General features: G+C 42.9%; 1 protein-coding gene across 2 annotated transcripts in view; it reads right to left on the bottom strand.

Annotated features, from left to right (window-relative positions):
* The window catches only part of LOC122560826 (uncharacterized), a 422,053-nt gene that overhangs the window by 136,055 nt on the left and 259,920 nt on the right, over positions 1 to 26,078 (bottom strand). For both annotated transcript variants that reach the window (XM_043711961.2, XM_043711962.2), the window contains exon 3: positions 13,150 to 13,341. In XM_043711961.2, the coding sequence (XP_043567896.2) occupies positions 13,150 to 13,341 (192 nt within the window). The remainder of the gene's footprint in view (positions 1 to 13,149; positions 13,342 to 26,078) is intronic.

Below are 26,078 nucleotides of genomic sequence, written 5' to 3'. Positions count from 1 at the left end.
CAGTCCAAGGTTTGAGCATAAGCTATTTAGTTAAAAAGACTGACAAAAGGTCAGCTCCTTTCTCTCCTTACAGATGCTGCCAGACCTGCTGAGATTTTCCAACATTTTCTCTTTTAGTTAAAAAGACATTTCTTCACCCAGAGTGGTGGAATTCTCTGCCACAGGAAGCAATTAAAGCCAAAACAGTCAATGTTTTCAAAAATGCAATAGATATATCTCAAGGACTAAAGAGATCAAAGGGTATGGGGTACAGGACACAGTGCCTTGACTGGATGATCATCATGATCATATTGAATGGTGAAACAGGCTCAAAGGGCAGAATGGCCAACACTTGTATCTATCTTCTTTGTTTCCGATATAAGGGAAATAGTTTAGCCATGTTAAGAAATCTATTTTCTCACTGACTTTAGTTCTAAGGGAGGTCCAGAGCAGAAAGGTCTGGTTAAAGTTCTGAATGGGTTATTCAAAGCTGAAAAAAGTCTAAACTCAGTTGTACAAAGATTCAAAGAAGGGGCTATCAGATTCTCAAGATGGCAAATTGAATCTACAGTTAAAGTAAAACCCAAACATGTGATAGAGAAGGAAATTCTCTTCGGTGTGAGTACTGTAAAGGGGTGCTATTGGGATTAAAGGGACTGCATTTTACTGTCATGATTTGGAGATGCCGGTGTTGGACTGGGGTGTACAAAGTTAAAAATCACACAACTCCAGGTTATCGTCCAACAGGGTTTAATTGGAAGCACTAGCTTTCGGAGAATCACTCCTTCATCAGGTGGTTTCGACAAACGCCTGATGAAGGAGCAGTGTACCGAAAGCTAGTGCTTCCAATTAAACCTGTTGGACGATAACCTGGAGTTGTGTGATTTTTAGCATTTTACCATGTGTTTAAAAATCTTTCAACTTGTGTTTTTTTGGCAAGTTACTTGCTTTATTCTTTTTTTTGTTCCTTTTGTGTAATAAACATCTGTTTTATTATCAAAATCAAATCTTAACAATTGCGTGTTTGTGGTCCAGTAAAAAGACCACCTCATTAAATGTTTAAAAAAAGTACCATCTATCAAGCCAGATTTCAGTCTGGGGTCTGACCTGCCCAGTAATAACATCAGCCAAGATCATAACACCTCTTCCAAGTCTTTCAAAGAAAGTCCAGCTAAAATCGTATCATTGATGGTTCAACGTTTTCCTGTGATGCTTTCTCCTTCAAGTGTCTGTCCAATTCTCTGACTAAGGTTTCTATTAAACCTGTTTTTTATCAGCTTATGAGGTAGTGCATTTTAATGTTTAACTGCAGTTTAAATGCCAATACCAACCACTCATCAAATTTAAAGCCACTCACTGGGCAGAGAATTCAGTTCATAATGAACACTCACAATATGACAAAGTATTATTATACACGATGTACGGTCCCTGGACATTGTTAATTCATTGTGCATTTTCTGGAAATGATGCAGCCCCAACAGCTGGCATTTACAATGGAAACTTTAATGAAATAACATTTGCTGTCAACCAAACTTGACATTAAGCCACTGATGAAATCCTCTACTTGTCTCATTATTTTACACTGAGCAAGCCAGCGATCTCTGAATAGTGACGTTAGTGGAACAGACAGCTCCAAAGAGTCGCTAGATGGTAATGTGCACTTCCGTTGAGCTATAAAGGAGGGGCGTATGCACAGTTCTGACAGGTCATGCAAGAACGTTTGGGGGGTGGGGGGGAAGAGAGTGGTGGTCACTGAAGAGGAGTTCAAAGGTCACAGTTAGTTGGAGGCAGAAAACAGACAAGGACTGAAACAGACTCTGTGTTAGGAGTGATGCCACTTAGCTGAACTACTGGGAGGGGAGCTGAATTACAGAAATCATAGCAAAGATGTTGAAATCTGAAATCAAAACAGAAAGTGCTGGAGAAACTCCAGTAGGTCTGGCAGTAGCTGTGGAGAGAGACAGAGAAAAACAGAGTTAAAGCTGAGAGTCTGACATGGCCCTTCTTCCAAATGGGTATGGTGTTGAGAAACGCACAGGTTCTGTCTTCATTGTATTTGCCCCCTCGTGTACACCATGGAAACGTTCTATCATGGTTTATCACCAATATTATCCACACATTAATCTGGGTGTCTTGTGGTGCACTGGCAGTGTCCTTATCCCAAGACCCGGAGGCCCAGGTTCAAGTCCCATCTGCACCAGAGGTGTGTAAATAATATTTCTAAACAGGTTGGTTAAAAATAAGTAATCTATACAATGACTACATTACTATTCTAATGTGTAATAAAATTTATTCATTGTTGTAATGAGACCATCATTCAACCATCTGATCTCCACTTGATGCCTTAACCATTCCCAACAAAAACCTATCAATTCCTGTCTTCAAACTTTCAACTGACACCCTTTTTTTCAGAAGGGGATTGAGAATTCCACTTTCCCCCTTCCCTTCAGCGTGAAGAAGATTGATCATCCCCTCTGGGAACACAATTTCTCCATGGTGCGCACTCCCAACCCGTCATTTTCTCTGAGCAAGAGAGAAACAGTAAAAGAGCCCAGTCTGACACAGTCAAACAGGCTGTGACGTTGTATCATTTGACCCATGTTCCAGGGACCTCAGTGTCTTCTCCTAACCACACAGAAAATTCCGACACCTCGGTTAAGACAGAAACACGCCGACCAAATCTTTTATTTTTAAGAATTCTCGGTGATTCTCACCTTCCCTCGGGAAAAGTTCCTGTGTGAAAATCAGAACCATTTGCGCCAAATCAAACACCTCCCTAAAATGTGTAGCATCTGGAGGGTGAGGGCTTTCATTAGCAAACACTCCAATTTCTCCAGTACATTCTCCTATATCTCTCTAATATCACCCTGGTGCACATATAGTCTGCCACTCATTTGTTTTCAACTGTAATAAAGTTTTGACAGGTGTGGGAGCACATAGGTCAAGTCTATCGCACAATTCTGGCTTACTAAATGCAGCTAAACTGCAATGTTTCACTTACACCAATATCAATCACTGAACTAACACGATGGTGGTTTTTGCTTTGAAATGGAGAATTCCTGCGGCATGTTTTTTGGCACTCTGTCACTTTGTGATTGTAACCTTGTGACCAGGTCAGTTTTGATTCACAGTAACACCACATTTTCTTCACGTGAATGCCACTGCACTGAAAATTGATAAGCCAGAGGTCTCCTCAGAAATTTCAAACCCAAAGACTGGATGGGATATTTTCATAAGCTTTGGAACCAAATAGGTGCTCCAGGAGCAGGGAGGTGGGCCAAGAGAGGAATTTTCACTCTTTACCCCTTCACCCTCTTGAGTCTGCTATGCATTTAAAGATGGCAGATAGACTCCTGATACAGCCAATCATGGGCCAGCAGCTCTAGTGCCCTGGGCAACTGCTGGGGGAAGAGGTGGGTGTTGCTGACATAGCCAGGAAGTGCCACAAAATGGAGGGGTCAAAGTATTCACTGCAACCCTCCTTCGGAGGTGAGATCCTGTCAGTGTCAATGCTTGGATTGTGAACACTACCTTTGCTGCAGGTCCCCTCCATTGTAATGCAAATGGACACTCTGTCCATCCACTCAGTAGCTGATAACGGATGTAGATTGTAAATAGTTGATCTCCCAGCTCTAATTTCTGTGTCCCTCCACTGATTATGGGTTGCCAACTAGAAAGTCCATCCTAATTCTTTATCCATGTCACCCTGTACACCAAAAGCTCTTACAATGTGTAGTAACATTTGATATGGCACTTCATCAATTGCCACTGGTGTCATGTCATGAGATGTTCCAGTAAAAAGTACCCATATCACCTTCAGCCACCGTCTCTGCATAGTGGGGTCAGTATAGTCCATTGGTTATGTATCTGTAATCTACAGTGACACAGTAAGAACAACACCCAGATTGTGTTTGTACATTTGTGATACTGTAGTCTTGTAAATAGTTACTGTTGTAAACAAACTTCAGGATATCTGACTCACCACTACCTGTGGTGCATGTTATGTGGACTAACATATCTGATAAACCACAAGTACTTTCCGTGTCTATGCTGGCTCGCTAGGCAAGCAATCCAATCAGTCGCACTCCCTCGTTCTTTCCCTTTCACTTTGTAAATATGTTCCTTTCAAGTCTTTGTTCATATTCTTCAAAGTTACTGTCAAGTTTGCTTCCATCATCTTTCATTTTGAGGTAGTGCATTTCCAGTCACAACAACTTGCTTTGTAAAACAAAACTAGTCCTCTCATGTCTTTGTTTAGTGAATCCTCTTATATCCCTCCATTCTAATTACTAACACTTCTGAGAGTGAGGTTCGTGTGCCTCTCTTGGAGTGAATAAAAATAAAATGGAGGAAAGTTGATCATAGACCATTTTCCAGATGCCTGGCATTATGCTCTTTACCAATTTCTTGGAGGTAGGTACAGCAAGTCTAGAAAAACCAGAGGAAACCATTAAGGAAATACTTCTTTACCCCTTTACTCCCGTAAATTCAAATATATTTGTATTTTACCTTGGCACGGTAAATCTTTCTGAATTTTTAATGTACATTGGTGATACAGTAGTCTTGTAAATAGTTACTTTTGTAAACAAACTTCAGGATATATGACTCACCACTACCTGTGGTGCATGTTATGTGGACTAACATATCTGATAAACCACAAATGGTATCTGTGTCTACGGTGGCTTGCTCGGCGAGCTTTTCAAAATCTTCTAGATAACGCCATAATGTAAAGTCTCCTTGGGCCCACTCTCTCATGAAAGTGGGAGAGACAACTGGTGGAGAGTTTTACTCAAGGGTCCCCATCTCTCAGATAAGGATGAAGTTGAGAAGGCAGGGCCTTGATGGGACTCTCCGACAGTATGGGAAATAAACCTGCACTGTTGGTGTCTCTGTATCACAAACCAGCCATTCAGCCAACTGAGTGAACCAATCCACAGCACCACAGTGAGGGAGGTACATTCACCGAGATGACAGCAGATGGAGAAATGATAAGTAATGAGTTGAGACTTCGAGGTGCCAAAGATGGGTGGTTAAAGGGAAAAAGAGTAGGCATCAGAACTAACAAAGGCGGAAAAAGGTCGAGACCTTCTGTGAGGCCACAAAAGAATTACATTACATCCTCTACCTCTGCAGAATATGACTGAAACACTGAAGCAAATACACATCAATGGGATAAGAATGTGTTGAGAATTTTTTTTTGTCATCTACCTTTGCCAGATTTGTCCCAAATATTTGCATTCCAACGAACTCCAAACCCATCCGACATACTCCCATGCCTGGACCCCACTTGCTTACTTCTGCTCCTTCAAAACAAAATAAACACATAGGACCAGGAGTAGGCCATTCAGGCTCTCAAGCCTGCCCCCCCATTCACTGAGATCATGGCTGACCCATGGCTTGACTCCATATACCTGTCTTTGGCCCACATCCCCTAACACCTTTGCTTAACAAAAAATTATTTTTCTCAGAGTTAAAATTAGCAACTGATCCAGCATCCACTGCAGTTCGTGGAAGAGTGTTCCAAACCTCTCCCACCCTTTGTGTGTAACATCTCTCCTGAATGATCTGGCCCTCATCCTGAGACTATGCCCCTAATTCTAGAATCATCAACCAGTCGAAATAGTTTATCTTTCACCACCTTTTGTTTTCCTGTTAATATTTTGAAGACTTTGATTAGACCACCCCTGAATGTTCTAAATTTTCAAGAAATGAACCTAATTTGTATAATCTCTCCTAGCAACATAACCCTAAAGTCCTAGTATCATTGTTGTAAAATTCACAGATGAATTGCTTTGGAAGAGAAGGGACTAACTTTGAGGCGTGGCATAATTTGGGTGGAGCCTAGATATCTGGGGCGTTCGGGCTAAATTGCTGGTTCCTGTGTTTTTTTTAATTCTTTGAAAAGGCAGTTTTAGGTTTTAATTGGGTGATAAAGTGAAGACTTTGATTCTGGAAAGTTGAAGAAAAGAGTAATATAAAGTGAACCAGTTATTTTGGATCCTCAATCTTTCAGCATCAGCTTTCTTTGGGAGATTTAGCCTGAAAAATACAGCACGCCCTCTCACTTGTTGCATCAACAATGTTAATTAGGTTTAACTATTAAGGTCAGCTTAATTTTCCCCAAGGAAAGAGTTCACCTTCAGGGTAAATTGATTTCATCAAAGACCTTCTCAAACTGACTTCCTTTATTAAACATGACTTCCGGCTGTCACATTGGGATGGGGTGGTATATTTTAGAGAGAAAAAAAATCATTAGATATATTGCAGACATACAGGACTTTGGAAGTAAGATTTGTTTTGGAAACTGCTGAAAATGTAATGTTAATATTAACAATTGTAAATATATCATTCAAAGCAGTTTCAGAAAGACCTTATTCCTCTCATGCAAATACCAAATGCATCAAAAAAACCACAAATGCAGATGTGAAAAATACTTAGTGTCAAAAGAAAATCAATATGATAAATCGCAGCCTAAAGCCTAGTATTACACCAAGAGGTGCTGAAAGGTCTCAGTGCCAAATGGTGCGCACTATGCGTGATATTAAGTCAACAAAATTTAACTAAATGACAAAATACATCAACTAATGCATTTTTTAGCGAAGTGAAATCTATCTATTCCTTTGTTTGCCATTTATGACAAAATTGTGATGGATAACTTTTCTTGGGGCAAACACCACTGCCAATACAATATGTTTTTTTTTAATTCATTTACAGGATGAGAGCATCACTGGCTAGGACAGCACATAGTGTCCATCCCTAACTGCCCTGAGGGCAGTTAAGAGTCAACCACATTGGTCTGGAGTCACATAGGCCAGACCAGGTAAGGATGGCAGTTACCCTTTCTAAAGAGCATTAGTGACCCAGGTGGGTTTTTCCAACAATGGATTCATGGTCATCATTAGACTCCTAATTCCAGATATTTATTGAATTCAAATTCCACCATCTGCTGTGATGGATCCCCAGAACGGACAAGTGATAATACCAGTAGGCTATCACCACCCCAGAGAGGGCTTCTGTGAGCCCTCGTAACATGTGCCATAAAGAGTGGGTTCTGATTGAGGCAGATATCTTGATGTTTATTTACAACACCAACTATTTACGGTATTGTAAGATCTTGGACAGTGCACATAGACTGAGCTCTGTGCCAATTGCTATAACTGTATACATGACTGTAAGATGACATAGGGCTGACTGACTATCATATTAATTCCATTTACACTCTGCTGCTGAAGTTGAAGTAAGGACCGTCACACTGGAAAGTTGCAAGTTTTGAAGACTGTCTTAAAGATGCACTGCTTTTCTGAGATCTGTGCAATAATACCAGAATTCTCACCTTTACAATTTTAACTTGCTGTATTTGCTGATAGAAGTGATGTTTATGTATAAGGAGCAAATAATGATTACAGTAGAACGATGTATAACGATTAATGGGAAGAAGGTAACTTGTCAGGTAGGGAAATGTTGATCATGATATTGACAGGTGAGCCGGAGAGGTTTTTGACTGCAGAGAACAGACAGCTTCTGGACAAGGAGAAGATCTGCACATTTCTTTTCTTCTTTCTCGCTCTCTCTCTCGCTTTCTCTGTGTCTCTAATTTGTTACCAGCTCTGAACTGCACAGCCTACCGAGAACTAATCACACAGTTGTTGAAAAGCAAAGGTATCTGTCACTGACAACTGTCAGCAGTCCACAGGCCAATCAACTTCTTGATGGGAAGACCCACATCAGTAGTTACCTTTGGCTCCACATTATCTGTAACCTGACCTTCCGTCACTGCTCCATCCAGCAGTTGTTTACAATGCCAGCCAAGGGGATCTGATTACTTGCTTTCAAAGCTGCCCCAAACCTTTCAACACTGGATTTTATTTCTCGTTCCTTCTCATTTCAATCTGCAGTTGTTAAAAATGCAAAAATAAAAATGCACGGTCCTTACACAATAAATGGTTACAACCCAAAGGGAGGCCATTTGGCCTATTGTATCAGTGCTGCAAGACCAATTCACCTTGTGCACTAATTTGCAGTATGGAGAAATCACTGTGATGCAAGAAAAAATGTGGGATTTAATTTAAAAGGTTAATACCTCTATCAAAATAGCAGACAAGGGAATTCTAATGATTTATCAGTCTATAACCTTTTAAGTATTCAGTTCAGCACTGGCTTTCTCAACAACAAACTCGCAGCTTGAAAACCAGACTGTTCCTTTGATGGCTTAGAGTGTTAGCTGGTAAATAAAGGTAGGGTGATTGTGGACAATTTCAAACACTTTATGCCATTGTGAGAGAATGGGTCGCCTGCTACACCTGGAAGACCAGGCGTGGTCCATTCCAACGGGCTTAGAGAAGTCAGGCATGTGAGAGGTAGCCTGCCCCCACATCGAAAAGCAAGGCGTTCACTCATGCTGGAACTTTAATTGATTGTTCAGTGGGCTTAACCCCGCCTACCACTTTAGTGTCTTAGGAGAGAGTTATGCTCTCACAACACAAACACAATGCTTTGTTGAATAATGCCTAAGTTAATAAGCTATGAATACTTTATGTCCTTTTTATTTCCCCATCTTCAGTCTCTACACTCTCATTCCCCAACCTTTCACAATGGTACAGATACAGTAGTAGTGAATTTATTTTACCAGGCTTGGAATCCAGAGGTAAAAACAATGACTGCAAATGCTGGAAACCAGATTCTGGATTAGTGGTGCTAATCCAGGGATCCTAGTGATGTGGTTATGAGTTCATAACTCAGGGCAGCTGGGGAACTTAAACTCAGTTAATTAACTAAGAGGCCTGTAATTAAAATGTTTCATGAAGAGTGATTGAGCAGTTAGCCCTATACTCTCTGGAGTTCAGAAGAATGAGAGGCGATCTAATTTAAGTACATAAGATGTTAAATGAGATTGACAAAGTAGATGGAGAAAGGATGTTTCCTCGTCTGGGGCAATCTAGAGAGGTCACAGCTTTAGGACAAAGGGTAACAGATTATAAACAGAGATGAGGAGAAATTACTTCTCTCAAATTATCATGACTCCATGGAGTGTGATGGATCAGTGAGTATATTTAAGGAGGAGACAGACAGATTTTTAATGACTAATGGGTTGAAAGGTTCTGGGGAAGGGGCAGGGTAGTATTCAATGGCGGAGCAGGCTTGAGGGGCCGAATTGCCTCGTCCTGCTCCCAGTTCTTATGCCCTTACATTAGTGTCTGTCATGGTGACCAGGAAGCCCACTGGAAGGACTTTTGCCTGAAACGTCGATTTTCCTACTCCTCGGATGCTGCCTGGCTTGCTGTGCTTTTCCAGCACTACTCTAATCTTGACTCTAATCTCCAGCTTCTGCAGAACCCACTTTTGCCTCATTCTCTCTCTGGTCCACTTCCAAGTCCCAGCTCTCCCTCTGTCTTGGCTTCAAGTCACTATCACCACTGCAGCGCTGATTCACAATTCACCACCAACTTGAGTCAGCCATTTTCTTGCTCCAATCCTCTATTCATACCGACCCTGCACACTCTCCTTGCTGTCTGTGTCTTTCTCTCTCACCGGGATCAAACAACTTTACCCCTCTCTGTCCCGCAGCTGTTCCCATTTTACCCAGGCCTTGGCAGGGACCATCGTCATGGTAACTGTGGGGTGACATCTCAAAGCGAGCCAAACCAGGTGGGGGCGGGTGTGTGGTGGAGGAGAGTAGTCTACCGCTGCCAAAAATAAATACAAATGGCAGGATTCTCCAAGAAAATGGACAGCACGTTCCCAGAGATTCCTGGACACTCATGGAGTGTTGCCAACTCTACTGCTGCCTGAGTACAGAGGTTCCAGGATTGTGGAGCTTTGAGAACTACCAAGCTCTGAAATAAATGAGTGAAGTACCAATTCATTCCATTATCTTCAGAAGGCCTGTGTTTGCATCCACTGTGACAAATGGCATAATTCCTGCAGACTATAATTTGCATCAAAGCTCCTTTGATTTCAAGCCAACTGTGTTGGTTAGTGCTGCCATAGCAACTCAATGGTGTCTATAGTCACTGGAAGCAGTCACCACACATTAACAAATGATTGCTGTCTCAACAAGATGAAAATATTATCATTACAATGCACTAATCTGGTGAGTCTTGTCTGAAACATATTAACAGTAACACAATGAATTTGAAATGCATCTTTTAGATCTGCATCGCAAAATGGCTAAGTGCATTTTTGATGGGACCTAATCAGAGACAAGTCTTTGAGGTTAACATAATTCTCTAGCCAGTAGCTACAAGTTTGCACTTTTAATGTGGAGAGGCCACCTAATTGCCTGGCTGCAAGTTGCACTTCTAACACAGTAAGAAAGATGCATTTTTAAAGATTAAGGTTTTTAAACCAGTGAAAAGACCTTGACTTTTTTTCTATACTTTTAATCATGAACTGAAATGGGAAAAGGACCATTTTAAAACCCAAAGATGGTTGAAGGATCACTGCAGGTTTTGAAAGCAAGTTATCTGACCCTCATTGTAAGTACTGTTTACACAGCTGATGGCTCAAGCAGTTGCAGATGGTTTGAGAACAAGCCGGAGCCAAGGGTTGCCAAGACATTGAGATGTCACCCGACTGTCACTATGACGATGGTGACAGGGCAAGGTCTGGGCAAAATGGAAACAGCAATGGGAGGAACAGAGAGGGGTAAAGTTGGTTGATTATGATAAGAGAGAGAGGGAAAGACATGTATAGAGACACACATAGATCAAATGGGCCTTTGCCTAGCAACAAATGACTGATTGATCTGTGGGATAGTGACCAGTTATCAATACAAAGACCTTCTCCCTACCATCAGCTATGTATTAGTTGCTGAACAGCTTGGGGAGTAGTTAGGGAGAAGCCAAAAGAGGATGCTGATTGGTTGGCAAGTTAACTCTGATTGGTGAAGAAATTTCCAAAGAGTATATGCCAGGGCATTGTTGTCTTTCATGCATTTGTTAAATTCAGAAAACACAATTCCTAGACTTGTTCCTTTTGTTTGTAGAGGACAGGTTGATGCTTATGAATTTATGTTGCTTCCAGGAAGCATAAGGAATCACGTTGCAAACCCAAATGATAATCTTGAACTAGTTTCTTTGTGTAATTCGTAGCACACAAGATTGAGCAGCAAGTGCTGTCCAATCATGTAATCATATCTAACACTGGGCATTATACTCCGAGCAGGACAACTGACGTTTCAGGCAAAAGCCCGATAAAGGGCTTTTGCCTGAAACGTCGATTTTCCTTCTCAGATGCTGCCTGACCTGCTGTACTTTTCCAGCACTACTCTACTCTTGACTCTAATCTCCAGCATCTGCGGTACCCACTTTTACCTATTATATTCTGAGCACCGAAACCAAAGTACGATAAATGCTGGAAATCCGAAATAAAACTAATGATGCTGAAAATACTCAGCAGGTTTGGCAGCATCTAGGGAGACAGAAACATGTTATGGACCAGGCCAGACTTCCTCAAAACATTTCAAAAAGGTAGCCTGCACTCTAACCTTTCTAGTTGTTTTAAGCAGGTGTATAGTGGATATTCCAGGAGCGATGCAACTGGCCCAACCACTTAGTCTTAAACAAAACAGAATTTATTTGCCAGATTAGTGAATGAAACACAAACAAAAGAGTACAGAATACAGAGGAACTTAACCTATCCAAAATCTCAACAGATTGTCCCAACTTAATGATGCTGTTCCAACTACTTGCAACATCCCCATAAACACTCCTTGGCAAAAAAGGAAAAATCAAACACAGGGTCTTGCATGACAGAAGTTACAGACAGAGATGGCAGAGAGAGAGAGAGAGAGAGAGATGACATAGAGAGACATGGCAGAGAGATTCAGCATAGAACACCTTCTTCCATGGGGTTGTTTCTTTGACCAACAGTCTCAAACAGCCTGACTGTTTGCTGTAAACAGCCAGACTGCAAAAACCAAACCAAACCAGAGAAAAGCTGAACTGGGAGAACTGGCCACTCCCCTTTCATTGTACAAGTGCTTGTTTAAAAACTTAAAGCTTCCCCAAGTAGATCAATCTGGACATTTCAGAGCCTGTGCATTTAAGAGCTTCTGAAAAAAAAAACAAGTACAACTTTACTTTGTTAAAGGTGCGTACCATCACAAACAGAGTTGGTATTCTACCTCTTTGACACAACCTGAAATGTTATCTCTATTTTCTTTCATCTCCACAGACAAGTACAGAGTTTTTCTGCCTTTATTACCACAGAGTGTAGTTAAGCTGATGAACATGTAAGGGGAGGCCAGACAAAGGGATTAAAGGATAGGGCAGTTGAGGTTAGAGTGGGAGGAGGAGTCAATGGAGCATAGACAGTGGACCTGTTGGGCTAAGGTCCTATGCTATAAAATGTTGTGTAATGTCTTGCCAGCCAATTTTTCTCTGCTAATTCAGAGCCACAAGCACTATCTAAAAGCAAACATGTTATAAACCACAATGGTACTACAAGGAAATTTTCAAATTTTTACAAGTACTATATTCTCATTGGTTCCTTTGCATTACCAGCAGCCTTTAGGTCACAATTGACATGACTGATTAGTTTTGCATCCAATCGTACATCTCTAGCCCATCCATTGGAGCAAAAACCATCAACAGAAAAAAAGTTAGTACTGCCGTTGGGGATGGGGAATAGCGTCTTATGTGAACCCTAACAGTGCAAACATCATGCAGTTCTATTTTTGATTTCACCAAGATTGCATTAATTATAAGGGGAGAAATGGGCCATTCCTTCTTAAATATCACGTGTAATGTGCAAAAATATAAATGAAGGATGTTACATTGATTATGTTTATGGTACAGAGGTTTGTTTGGAAAGTTTAAAGTGGACTTAAGCAACAACGTGGGATAAAATAAACTGTGGAGATACTGGAGATTTGCAGGAGTGTATATTTAGTGGGATTGTTTGCCCATCTATCCATTAAACCCCTTGAACATAGAGCCACAAACATCCTTAATTAATACACAAAATGAATGATTTGTTTGAGTTCTTGTCACTTCTACAGTTTCTATTTCCTTCAATGCAAAGAATCTAACTTGTTAATGGTTTGAAAAATTGAACCGTGAGCTGAATCAAGCATACACAAAGGAAATGGGGCATAAACAAGTAACTAGTGAGATATAAATGCAAATCTTTCACATATATTTCCCTTCTGGTGCTTGCAGTTGTAATTACCTACGACCATGACGTTGAACTCAAATCCAGTTTTCATGGCTTTACGCCTCATCTGATCAAGAACTGCTTCAATCCCCACATATCCAAACAAGTCTCTTCCGGTGCCATCCTTCTTGTAGTCTCCCGAGCAAACAACTCCAGCCTCCTGCATTCTCTCCGCCATGTTTGTTTTCACGTCTTTCAGTTCCAGTCCTGTCAAAAAACAAAGGGATTAAAGTGTTCAGTGATTTGGCGACAAAGACCCAGTCTCTGATGTTAACAATGAAAAGCTCATAAATTATAAAGAATTGGACACGAATCCATCAAGCACGACACCTGAATTCGTCGAATGAATCCTTTCTCATTACATTGAGAAAAATGCCAGTCATGATGCAGAATGCCTATCAATTGTCGTCCCAGAGGACCATTGGGCTGCTCTCTCATTAGAGGGAGCTGACTGGTGGTGGTTTAACCTAAGGGTCACCACGCCTCAGGCCAGGGGAGAAATTGAGAAGGACAATCCTGTAACCACAGCCGGTGCCAGAATTGAACCCACACTTTGATGTTACTCTACACTGCAAACCAGCCATCAGCCAACTGAACTAACCGACCAACAATGGCAACTAAACATTGACTTCACCAGTTTCCACATCTCCTCTCCCCCCACCTCATTCCAGGTCCAACCCTTCAACACATTCCAACCTCTTGACCTGTACTACCTGTCCAACTTCCTTCCTATCCATCCACTCCACCCTCCCCACTGACCTATCACAGTTACCCCCCACCTGCATCCACCTATCACCATCCCACCTCTCTTTCTCCAGCTCTACGCCCATCCTCCTATTTATCTCTCTGGCCCCTTCCCCCTCAATATTCCCTATGCTTGAAACATCGACTCTCCTGCTCCTCGGATGCTGCCTGACCTGCTGTGCCTTTTCCAGTGACACAGTTTGGAACCAACATCAGCCAGAATGCCAGGTCTTTTTCCACTCAAAATGATGTTTAGAAACCTCACGTGAAACTCAAATTGCAGTTTGGAATCTTGCTGTTTTACAAACATATGCGGCTTAAAGTATTAAATATGTCAATATGTAAGGTAGCAGCTGGTTTGTATTTTGTTCAAAGGGCGATCTGTGCAGATGCTGACTGCACACAGTCACAGACATTTAATAAGAGAAAGGATTCATTCTTGGGAAATCTTGCATATAATCACAGCAACAACGATTGTGGGAAAAGTGTTAAGTGGGTGGCTCATCTAAGTGCACAGGTTTCACAAAGCCCATTTATTTTTCATTGAAGCTTGTCCAGTCACGCCTGAAGTCTCATTTAGGTGTATCATTTCACAGGTTGTACAAACAACAGACAGAATGTGTTTCAGTTTCCATTTTTACTAATATGAATTCATGCATTGTTCCCTCATCCACAGGGCCCCACAAAGTCAATTCTATGGAATCCTCACCAACCATCATTAAGGATAAACCCTGAATTATTATACACAAAACAAAGAAAAACTTGCAACCTCATATTTACAGTCCACTGAGGTACTTTGGAAGATTGGTGATGTTGGCGCTCAATTTGATACAAGCGATATGGTAGTGTCCAGATGAAATCCAAAAAATGCTGGAAATCACAGCAGGTCAGGCAGCAACCACGGAGAGACAGCAAGCTAACGTTTCCAAGTTGAGATGACTCTCCATTAGAGTTGACAAAGGCCAGATGATCTGTTTCCATGACGTTGATTGAGGGTTTAAAAGTTGGCCTGAACCCTGGTGTAATTTCCTGGCTCTTTGAAATAGTATCAAGGGCTCTTCCATGTTTACCCAAGGGGGCAGACAGAGTCTCACTGAAAGACAGCACTCCCTCAGTAAGGCCTAATGGCAGCCGAGAATTTGTAAGTAAATCCGTGCAGCTTAAAATCCTCACTCAGGGAGCATTGCACAATAACCAGCTGTCCAGGTGTTATGTATTCATCATTTTAAATGTGTGTTTTTGGTGTTGGGGCATAGTTTAGCTTTCTGAGGTTGAGGAGCTTCCAACTTCTTTTAAGGCTTCCCTTTCCCTCTAGAAAATCACATGTAATTAACACAGTAGGCAAAATCAGTATCTTTAATATCCAGTTACCTCTTCAGTTCTTCAGTTCTTCAGGCTCCAAATGTTAACTCTGTTTATCTCTGCACAGATTCTGTCAGATCTGCTGAGCTTCTCCAGCACTTTCAGTTTTTATTCCAGATTTCCAGCATCCATAACTTTTTTGTTTTTATTAACTCCCTACTCTATAATGTGCAGGCACTCAATGTGGCAGAGGTTGTGGCATAGTAGGAACGTCACTATATGACTAACGTCGCAACCCCAGATAAATGCTCTAGGATTACTGTTTCAAATGCCATCATTGCATACAGTGATGCTCAATTAAAAATAAAAATCTGGAATAAAAAGTTCACTGCATCAAGTGATGTAAAATCTCATCTGGTTCACTAATGTTCTACAGGGAAGGAAATCTGCCATCCTTACCTGGTCTGGCCTACAAGTGACAGTGACAGCAATGTGGTTGACTCTCAGCTGCCCTCTGGGCAATTAGGGATGGGTAATAAATGCTGGCCCAGCCAGCGATGTCCGCACATCCCGCAACCATGATAAAGAAACACCATATCATCCTTCTGTTATACACTGGCTTATAACGAGTCTCCATTCTCCCAGTCACCAGTTGAGACAACTTCTATCCTGTATCATTTATTAACATTTGGAGGGTGGTCGACTTTAGTTTTCCTTACTTCCATGTCTCTCCTTCTCTGATAACCCATACTCATGGAACCAAGATGGAGCACAAATGATTGGTTGCTATGCAACATATGCACTGATTTCTGCCCAGCAACACAAACAGTCTGTTCTTCACTCACTTCAACTTTAAAGTGTGTTGCTGACAACTATTAAAGTGCCAGAGTTCTAACTCGATGCTTAACAGTGAAGGAAATCTTTCATGGGTAACTATAAACAACTGGGCCCGGAGTTAGCAAGTGCCAAACTCTACTCATCAGCGCCACATCAATCAGGAACTGAGTTAAAGAACCAGCAAACAAACCAGAGATGAGCAGCTCTCAGAACAGCAGAGATTGGAACAGAAGCCTGGTGAAAAATGTCACTGCTTTCGCACAGAAGCAGGAAAACAAAATGCATTGCATTTCTCTGGCATAATCCCGGTCAATCCAAAAGTACTTTACAACTGATAAAGTACTTTTGAAAGCCAGGCACTATGGTAATGGAAGGAATTTTGTTGCCAGCTCCCATGAGTTAATGTGTTACTGTGCTATATCTCATGGTCAGCATGTCAGTATGCCTTTAAGATGCACAGTCTGTCAATATATCTTTAAGAGACATTCTCATGACATCATCACTGTATCACAACATGTGACCTGAGAGTATAAAGTTCACAGTCTCCGACTTACCTCAGATCACTTGAAGCATAACACTCTACTGGAAGTATGTTCCTCCAATATAACTCATTGCCTAACATTAGCTCAAACACATCTGTGCATGAGGAATGTAATGTCTGTGTATAATAGCTGTGATAAATATATGCTGGATTCTTCAAGCCCTCAATACCTGTACCCAGTTTCTTAAGTTATGGGAGATAACAGGGGCTTTCCACATCAGGTGAACCCCTTGCTCGAGGCAAACTCATGTCAACAACAAGCAGACCATCTGTTTCTTTTGTTGCTGGTTGAAGGATAACTGTTGACCAGGCGAGCGGGGAAAACTCCCCTGCTCTTCAAAACAGTGCCGTGGGATATTTCACATCCACCTGAGGCAGCTGATGGGCCTTGGGTTAACATGTCATTCAAAAGACAGCAACACTGACATCGCACTGTTCCCTCAGGACTGAGCTGGGAACAAAATATGAGATGTGTTCCACTATCTAGGTTCTGAACAACTGATGGTTGTGACATTAAGTGTCGGTGGAGAGGGCTAAAATAATGTCTGTGACATTCTCCATTCCTTTGCACCATTTCCTGAACCCATGTCATCTTCTGAAACTGAGAGAGACCCTTCATTGAAACTGCAAATACAATGCGTTGGGACAAAGCTTCAGTGTATTATTCATATTCCTGCACTTGATGGTTTCCCATCTGCCTGGGCTTTGAATGGCCCTGGATTTACAGCATGACCAAGAAGTGGTTTTCAGATGATTCTGAATTCAGTGCATGGAGTGATCAATGATGGTCGATCAAGTTACATGAAATGGGTGTGAAATCAATGAAATACTCATGACCCTAGCACAAGAGGCAGTGCCAACAGCTCAAACAAAACACTGCTGACATGGCAGTGGTGTGGATGGGTGCCAGGGTAGGAGAGGGCATGTACAGAGATCAGGTGGGTCACCAGCACAACAGCTGCCTTTAAACATCAATGGACACTGGGATTCATCATCACTTGGACTACTTTATTTTAGTTTGAGAAGATTCTTTCTTTCATATCGGTTTCTGTTTATGGTTTTGTTATGTTTATAGCCCCACTTGGGGTTGTCTAATTGATGATAGTTTTGTTTTAAGAGAGTACAGGTGGGGGCGGGCACAGTGCCTCATCAGGGCAGAGGAGCCATCATGTCATGTTGTGGCACTTTGGTAATGGACCCTCATTGCCGCACCCTCCCTACCCTGCCTCCGGCTGAGATAGGCCTACAGTCTCCACTCCCGCAGCTCCAACCATGAACCAAGTGAACCCAAGACTTAGTTCCTCAGTCCGTGTGGCTCTTTGGGTCCTTTGTCATTGAAGGAGACAGTACCGGAAGTCGAATGGACTCACCTGACCTGGGGGGATACAGAAACCTGGATCCATTTCACGCCAAATGTGATCCGGTTCAGGATATTGAGGAAGGGCACAGAAAATGTCACAGCTGTCTCGATCCAAGTCTTGTTGGGTGCATTATATTTGGATTTAATCCTTTTGAAAGGCTTGCCGGGGATCTGTCATGTCCTCAAATCTCCTGTCCTCAATGTACATCCTACGCCGGCTCAGAGAATGCACTCTCACAGCTCCTTAGAAACATTCCAGTGAGGAATTCTCACGTTACAATCCTATCTTGTGTAACCCTCACCCTAAATCCTAAAGTCCCCTGTGAGCAGCAAAACTCTTGTCACTGTTGCTCAGCAACAGAACACAAAACGGCTGCTAAGCAACCTGCAAGTTCTTTACATTTCTGAATTTCAATACAGGTGCTTGATACTTAAAACCACTCTCCCCATTGATGTCACCTCTGGAACTGTACAGTGCTTTCAATTTGAGCCTGTGTAATCTTAAAAGTCTTTTCGTAATCACAAGAAAAAGGAGTTCCTGTTTCTATTGTAGTTAACGCATTAAACAGCCAAAACGACGAATGGTGCACGCACTATGGAAGTAGCTGCTTTTGTCAATCCAATATCACATGTACTGCAAAACCCAGGGGTCAGATAAGGGTCTGATTACAAAAAAACTACAGATGCCCTAACCTCAACTTACTACCTCTGACCTTGACTGTACAATGGCTTCATGTTATCGTACAGATACTGTAATGAACTGAAAGTAGCAGATAATACATTTGCACTTAAATCCCCTTAAACTTGGTCTCACTACATAACTGAAGCCAATAAAAGCGAAATATAAGCAAAGTACAGTGGATGCTAGAAATTTGAAACAAACTAAGAGAATGCTGGAGAACCTCAGCAGGTCTGGCAGCATCAGAGGATAGAGAAACAGGATTAACAAGTTGAGTCCAGTACAATTCTTTAGAAGATTCCGAAGAAAGGTTGTATTGGATTCAATGTTAAAACAGAATAAAACTCTCAGCTCTGGTGAGAAGTCATCCATGAGCAAGGTTAACTGTTCCATACCCACAGATACTGCAAAGCCTGCCTTCCATTTCCATCATTGTATTAAAAAGCAAACTGCAGAAGGAATCCAGTGGGTCTCACTGGTCAGTGATAGAGTCACACAGCAAGGAAACAGTCTATGCTGAACATACTCCCAAACTAAACTAGTCTCACTTGTCAGCTCCTGGCCCATGTCTCTCCAAACCTTTTCTCTTCATGTCCTTATCCAAATGTCTTTTCACACTGTAATTGTACACACATCCACCACTTCCTCATGAAATTCATTCCACACGCAAACCACTCTCTGAGTAAACATTTTGGCCTTTCAAGTCTTTTTTAAATCTCTCTCCTCTCACCTTAAAAATGTGCTCCCTCGTGTTGAAATCCCCACCCTCGGGAAAGGACAACTACCATTAACTCTGTCTATACCCCTCATTATCTATAAAGTCACCTTTCAAATACCCGTGCTCCACTGAAAATATTCCCAGCCTTTCTTTATAACTCAAACCTTCCATACCCGCCAACATCCTGATAAATCTCTTCTGAACCCACTCCAGCTTAATAATTTCCTTCCTGAAACTGGGTGAGCGGAACTGGGCACAGTATTCCAGGAGAGACCTCACCAATGTCCTGTACAACCTCAGCATGACCTCCCACCTCCTATACTCAAAGGACTGAGCAATAAAGACAAGCATGCCAAATGCCTCTGTAACACCATCCTATCTATATGTGATGCAAACTGCAAAGCATTATGCAGCTGCACCCCTCGGTCCCTCTATTCTACAACACTACCCAAGGCCCTGCCATTAATTGTATCAGCCCTACCCTTGTTTGTTGTACCAAAATGCAATACCTCAAATTCATCCAGATTCAACTCCACCTACCATTTTTCAGCCAATTGACCCATTTGATAAAGATCCCTTTGTAATCTTAGAAAACCTTCTTCACTCTCTACTATGTCACCAATCTTGGTGTTGTCTGCAAACTTACTAACGTGCCTGCTATATTCGCATCCAAATCATTTACATAAATGGCAAACATAAGAGGACCCAGAACTGATCCCTGTGGAACACCGCTAGTGACAGGTCTCCAGTCTGAAAAGCATCCCTCCACCAACACTCTGTCTCCTGCCATTAAGCCAATTCTGTATCCAATTGGCAAGCCCAGCCTGAATCCCATGTCACCTAACTTTACCAATTAGTCTACCATGTTGAATGTTGGATGAGATTTTAAAGCCTGATCACAGAGGATCTGGATGAGCCAGGGGCTGTGAATGATCAAAGAGAAGGAGGGAAGCGAGGCCAAGCCTTCTGACGTGTTGACCTTGTGGCCTGGGAACTGAGCAGAGGAAGAAGGTAGGGACTGGGGTGAGAAAACGCACAGTTTTAGCCATGGACTGGCCTGAGGGGATAAACCATCCAGGGAATGTCCAATATGAATCAGAATGATGAAAATAGTGCCAAATAAGGGTGTGAGTTTGAACTGTGGGTTAACATTATATTGACCACCTCTGTAGAGCAGCTTGGTTACAGATCCTGCTGAGCTTCATATCTGTTCAGTCTGCAGGAAAGGCTTGGTGACTGCAGCCTAACAGAGCATGGCAAAATTATTCCCATTGTGAAATTCCATGAATATTATTAATTCTGTTGTCTTAAATGGTGGGAAAAGGAAAATTCTTGGGCAGGGACTAAATGGATAGAAGTTTGTAAAATTTGTCTCTCTCATGTTAAAATGTAGCTGATGAGCACAAATGTAGCCTTGTCAAAGAGATTGGCACAGTATTTCAAAAATGGAACATGGGGATCAGTGCCACCTTGAGGAAGGTGCGAAGCTTGAGGCAAGACACAAAAGCTCTTGACTTTCCAACATTTTGTTCCATTCCACAAATAGTGGTCACCTGTTCACGAGATTTCCCCAGTCTGGTTCCTTCCAGGGGCTTAGTGTCTCCAAGAAAGGCGGAGTATTGGGCCCCGTTACACCCTTGGGGTTCTGCCTGGGGCGGTACAGCCCCACTGGTGGGGAAAAGTAAACTCATTGGCTCTAGGCTATGAAGGAAATGGTTTTACCTCAAAGAGCAGTTGAAAACCCACTGCAGATCAAGGCAAGGATGTGACAATCCTGTTGGATGTATTTTAACGAGATGATGTTAACTTTTTAAGATAGATATTTTTAATCAACTTGTTCACAGAGATGCTACGACACTGGGTGCTCTGGTTTCCTCCCACAATCTAAATGATGTGCAGGTTAGGTGAACTAAATTGCCCATGGGGTTCAGGGATGTGTAGGTTAGGCGCATTAGTCAGGGGTAAATATAGGATAATAGGGTTGGGGAATGGGTCACTCTTCAGAGGGTTGGTGTGAACTCTTTGGGCTGAAGGGCCTGCTTCCACTCTGTAGGGATTGTATGATGCTATGACACATCTTTGGAGCAGGTGAGACTTGAACACAGGCCTCCTGGCTCAGAGATGGGGGAATTAACAATGCGCCACAAGAGACCCCCAACCTTATTGGGATATGGTGGGTATTTTAAGCATCTGCTGCAATCTGAAATTATTTCAGATCTTCACAGCCTCCCATTGCCCAATCCTGCTCTTGATTTTTATCCTGCAGCAAATTTATTCTAAAACTGGATTCTCTGGTAGTTCAGTTCTGCGATTAATTTGGATATGAAAGCTCATGCCCTTACATGTAAGTGTGGCTGACTCTGTAATGTTACAGTTTAAGATAACTGTCAAAATAAAAATGCTGTTGGGGCATGAGCAAGGAGATTTTATTTTGTTAAAATTGCTGTCAGTTGTGAATGAGAGCACACTGCTACAGGAAGGATGTTGTGAAACTTGAAAGGATTCAGAAAAGATTTACAAGGATGCTGCCAGATTTACAAGGAGCTATAGGGAGAGGCTGAACAGGCTGGGGCTGTTTTCCCTGGAGCGTCGGAGGCTGAGGGGTGACCTTATAGAGGTTTACAAAATCATGAGGGGCATGGATAGGGTGAGGAGTCAAGATCTTTTCCCCAGGGTAAGGGAGTCCAAAACTAGAGAGTAAGGTGAGAGGGGAAAGATTTAAAAGGGACCTAATGGGCAACTTTTTCATGCAGAGGGTGGTGCATGTATTTAATGAGCTGCCAGAGGAAGTGATGGAGGCTGGTACAATTACAACGTTTAAAAGGCATCTGGATGGATTTATGAATAGGGAAGGGTTTAGAGGGATTTGGGCCAAGTGTTGTGAATGGGACTAGGTTAGGTTAGGATATCTGGTCGGCATGGATGGGTTGGACCGAAAGGTCTGTTTCTGTGCCGTCCATCTCTATGAGATGGCAGCAGATTCAATCACAACTTTCCAAAGGAAATGTCGTTTTTATTTACTGCATTATTGGCCGGCAGTTAATGCCTGCCCCTGATGACCCTTCAGACAGAGTAGGTGTAGCCAATGAGCTGATAGAGGAGGAATTCCAGGACTTTGACCCATCGACAATGACTGAGTTGCACTCTGGACAACATCTGGTCTTCAGGAGAACACACAAGCCCCTGTGCCTGTGCTGCTCTTATGTTTCTAGTTGGTAGAGCCCGGGGGTTTGGAAGGTTCAGTCTTTGGAGCCGTGATGTCTGGCTGGATCAACAGTGGAGATTCTACAGGGAATTTGGGAGAAGAGAGGAAGGCTAACTGGATAGCTCTTTCAGAGGGTGGCCCTGGCACAATGATCTCCTCCTGAATCCTGGGTGCACACATGCCTATGACCACCAGAGGCAGTCACGACAGCCTGCACAAAGCTGGAGTAATGCTTCAGCCTCTCGGAGAGGTGGCTGTCCCACCCCACAGCCCTCCCTCTCCCCCTGCCTCCATCAATACTGCTCTAGCTCTATTTGCCTACTCAATATGTTCTGGCTGAAGGCAGGTGGAGCCCTCAGCTTCACTGTAATGATTGCAATGAGATCAGCCAGATGGACCTAACCTTGTCCAATCAGGGAGCCCTGGCTGACAGATACAAACAGGCATGTCGGACGTCCCATTCACTCTCGGAGCTGGCTCTGAGTGAACTGGGTTAGTGTCATGTACTATGCATGTCTAAATAAAGGGTAACTTGGGTGACAGGATGCCAGCCTCTGTGGAGTTATTTCCCCAACCGCACCGGCAGCAGTGGTGTTTGCTTCTTGTCGTGGTTTTACAAGCTAAGCCAGGCTCCTGGGGACAGTCCACAGCGAGAAATGAACGCTCCCATGTCGGCTTTTCAAAAAAGGCTTCTGTTGATGATGCACGATCTAGCCCACAGCATTAGCAGGACAGTTTCTCGACAGCAACGCTGCTGTCACCAAACTCCCCAAACAAAGCACAAACCCAATACTGCAGGGGCTCCCCATATTTAGAACAGACCTTCCAATGGAAGTCATGAAGAGGGATGTCACCCCCCAAACCGTGCTTGGAAACTGCTGCTGGCTACTGTCTGATGAAGCAGCTAAGATGACCCACACTGTGACATACAATCCAACATCCCGCTGCGTGGTCTCTGATTCCAGCTTGCAGAGTGATGATCACCAACAGGGTGCAGGACCATCCTCGACATCCTGGTCTATGTTCAGATTGGCCGCAGTTTGGGAAATTAAACGTGGATGACCGATAACCCAGGGAAGTAAGCAGAACCCCCATCTGTGCTTTTCCAATCTGAAACGCTGGGACAGAGCGATATAAATATGCTGACTTAATGTTTCTGGGCAATCTTCCTGGCACCAAGTTAAACAGGATACCGTGGATAATTGCAAGAGAACAATTGGTGCATGCTCTGCACCACAATGGGCACCATTCAGAATCAATTCTCGTACAATCCCTGTCCCTCAGAATCTCAAACTCCCATTATCAATCTAAGCAAAATGCAGAAGAACATTGGCGAATTGGACTCATCCATTCGGCCCCTCCAACCTGCTCAACAATTCAGAACTTCACCCTTTACCTAAACTTCATAATCCTGCCCAAGACTCATTTTCCTCGATTCCCATAAAGCATGGAAAAATACTGTGAGGGCGAATCACAAATTGAGTTGTGAGAGGTTATTGTGAAAGTTGAAATCTTGATGAAGAACTGCATTCTCAACAAAACAGGTGATGGATTTGCCTTTTGATTACAACATGAGACAGAGGGAACAAGTGTGATCTCGCATCCACACCACTTCCCTCTTTGTACCCCCTAACCCCGAACGACACGTGTGACAATTAAGACCAAAAAATGTTGGAGCAGAAGTAGACCATTCAGCCCATCGACTCTACTCCACCAAGGAGACTTAGAGTCATAGTGTCATAGAGATGTACAGGACGGAAACAGACCCTTCGGTCCAACCCGTCCATGCCGACCAGATATTCCACCCCAATCAAGTCCCACCTGCCAGCACCCGGCCCATATCCCTCAAACCCTTCCTATTCATATACCCATCCAGATGCCTTTTAAATGTTACAATTGTACCAGCCTCCACCGCTTCCTCTGGCAGCCCATTCCACACACACTCCACCCTCTGCGTGAAAAAGTTGCCCCTTAGGTCTCTTTTATATCTTTCCCCTCTCACCCTAAACCTATGTCCTCTAGTTCTGGACTCGCCGACCCCAGGGTAAAGACCTTGTTCTATTTACCCTATCCATACCCCGCATGATTTTATAAATCTCTATAAGGTCACCCCTCAGCCTCCAAAGCTCCAGGGAAAACAGCCCCAGCCTATTTATAGCTCAAATCCTCCAGCCCTGACAACATCCTTGTAAATCCTTTCTGAACCCTTTCAAGTTTCACAACATCTTTTCAATAGGAAGGAGACCAAAATTGCACGCAATATTCCAAAGGAAGCCTAACCAACATCACGTACCTCCCAACTCCTGTACTCAATACTCTGACCAATAAAGGAAAGCATACTTTGGCTAATAATCCTCAATTCCACTTTCCTGCCTTTTCCCACTAACCCTCGATTCCCTTGCTGATTAAAAATCTGCCCACCTCGGCCTCAAATATACTTAAAGGCCGAATTTGACAGTCCTCTGCAAGAAAGAATTCCACCACTCCCTTCCGAGAGGAGAAATCCCTCATTTCCAATTTAAATGTACGCTCCCTTATTCTGAGATTTTGTCCCTGATCCTAGACACCCCCACAAAGGAAAACAACCTTTTCACATCTACCCCGTTAAGTCAACAATGAATCTTGGATGTTCAAACAAGATCCCTTCCCATCCTTCTGAAAGCCAATGAGGGCAGGCCCAAACTGGAATCCCTGTAGTGTGGAAACAGGCCATTCGGCCCATTGAGTCTACATCGTCCCGCCAAAGACCCACCTCTCCCTGTAACCCTGCATTTCCCAATCCACCTAAATCGCAGTGTTTTGGATTGTGGAAGGAAACCAGAGCACCCAGAGGAAACCCACGCAGACAGTCGCCCGAGACTGGAATTGAGCTCTGAACACTGTCAGGTAGCAGTGCTAACCACTGAGCCACCATGCAGCCCATCATAAGATCTACTGAACCTCTCCTCCTCAGAATATCTATCTATACCTGGGATCAGCCTAAGGAAATGTCTGCCTTCCAGGCAGGTACATCTTTCCTTCGATATGCGAGCACTGCTTACAGTATTCCAGCTGCAGTATGGTTTTAGCAAAACATGTACATGTACACACAAACACACACACGTATGTGCATACCCAGACACACATTCACGTACATACGTGTAGAGACACATTCACATGTACTTACTTGCGTGTATACACACACACACGTACGTCCACACACACAAACACGTATGTACACACACACGTACGTACGTATATATATATATATATATATATACACACACACATACATACATACATACATACATAGGTGTGTACACACATGTACGTCTACACATGCACGTGCACACACACACACACACCTCTTTCACATCTGTCACAGTCCTGGCCCCACATAGCCCTCTGCTCCCCAAAGAGTACTGATGGATTTACCCCCTCACCTCAGTCCTGGTCATTACAGCTGCTGCTGCTGATACGGCCTTCCAACACATTTGTAAAGATTCTCACACGGATGCACCATCAGCCCGAAGCTCAGCAATTAATAACTGGGATGAACACACACAACAGCAAAGGCAA

The sequence above is a fragment of the Chiloscyllium plagiosum genome, unplaced genomic scaffold, assembly GCF_037043375.1.
Source record: "Chiloscyllium plagiosum isolate Xiang-an unplaced genomic scaffold, Cpla_swu_hap1 HiC_scaffold_20, whole genome shotgun sequence".
In the NCBI taxonomy this organism is placed as follows: domain Eukaryota; kingdom Metazoa; phylum Chordata; class Chondrichthyes; order Orectolobiformes; family Hemiscylliidae; genus Chiloscyllium; species Chiloscyllium plagiosum.
The sequence above is the reverse complement of the archived record's forward strand: the minus strand, read 5'-3'. Positions and strand labels throughout refer to the sequence as shown.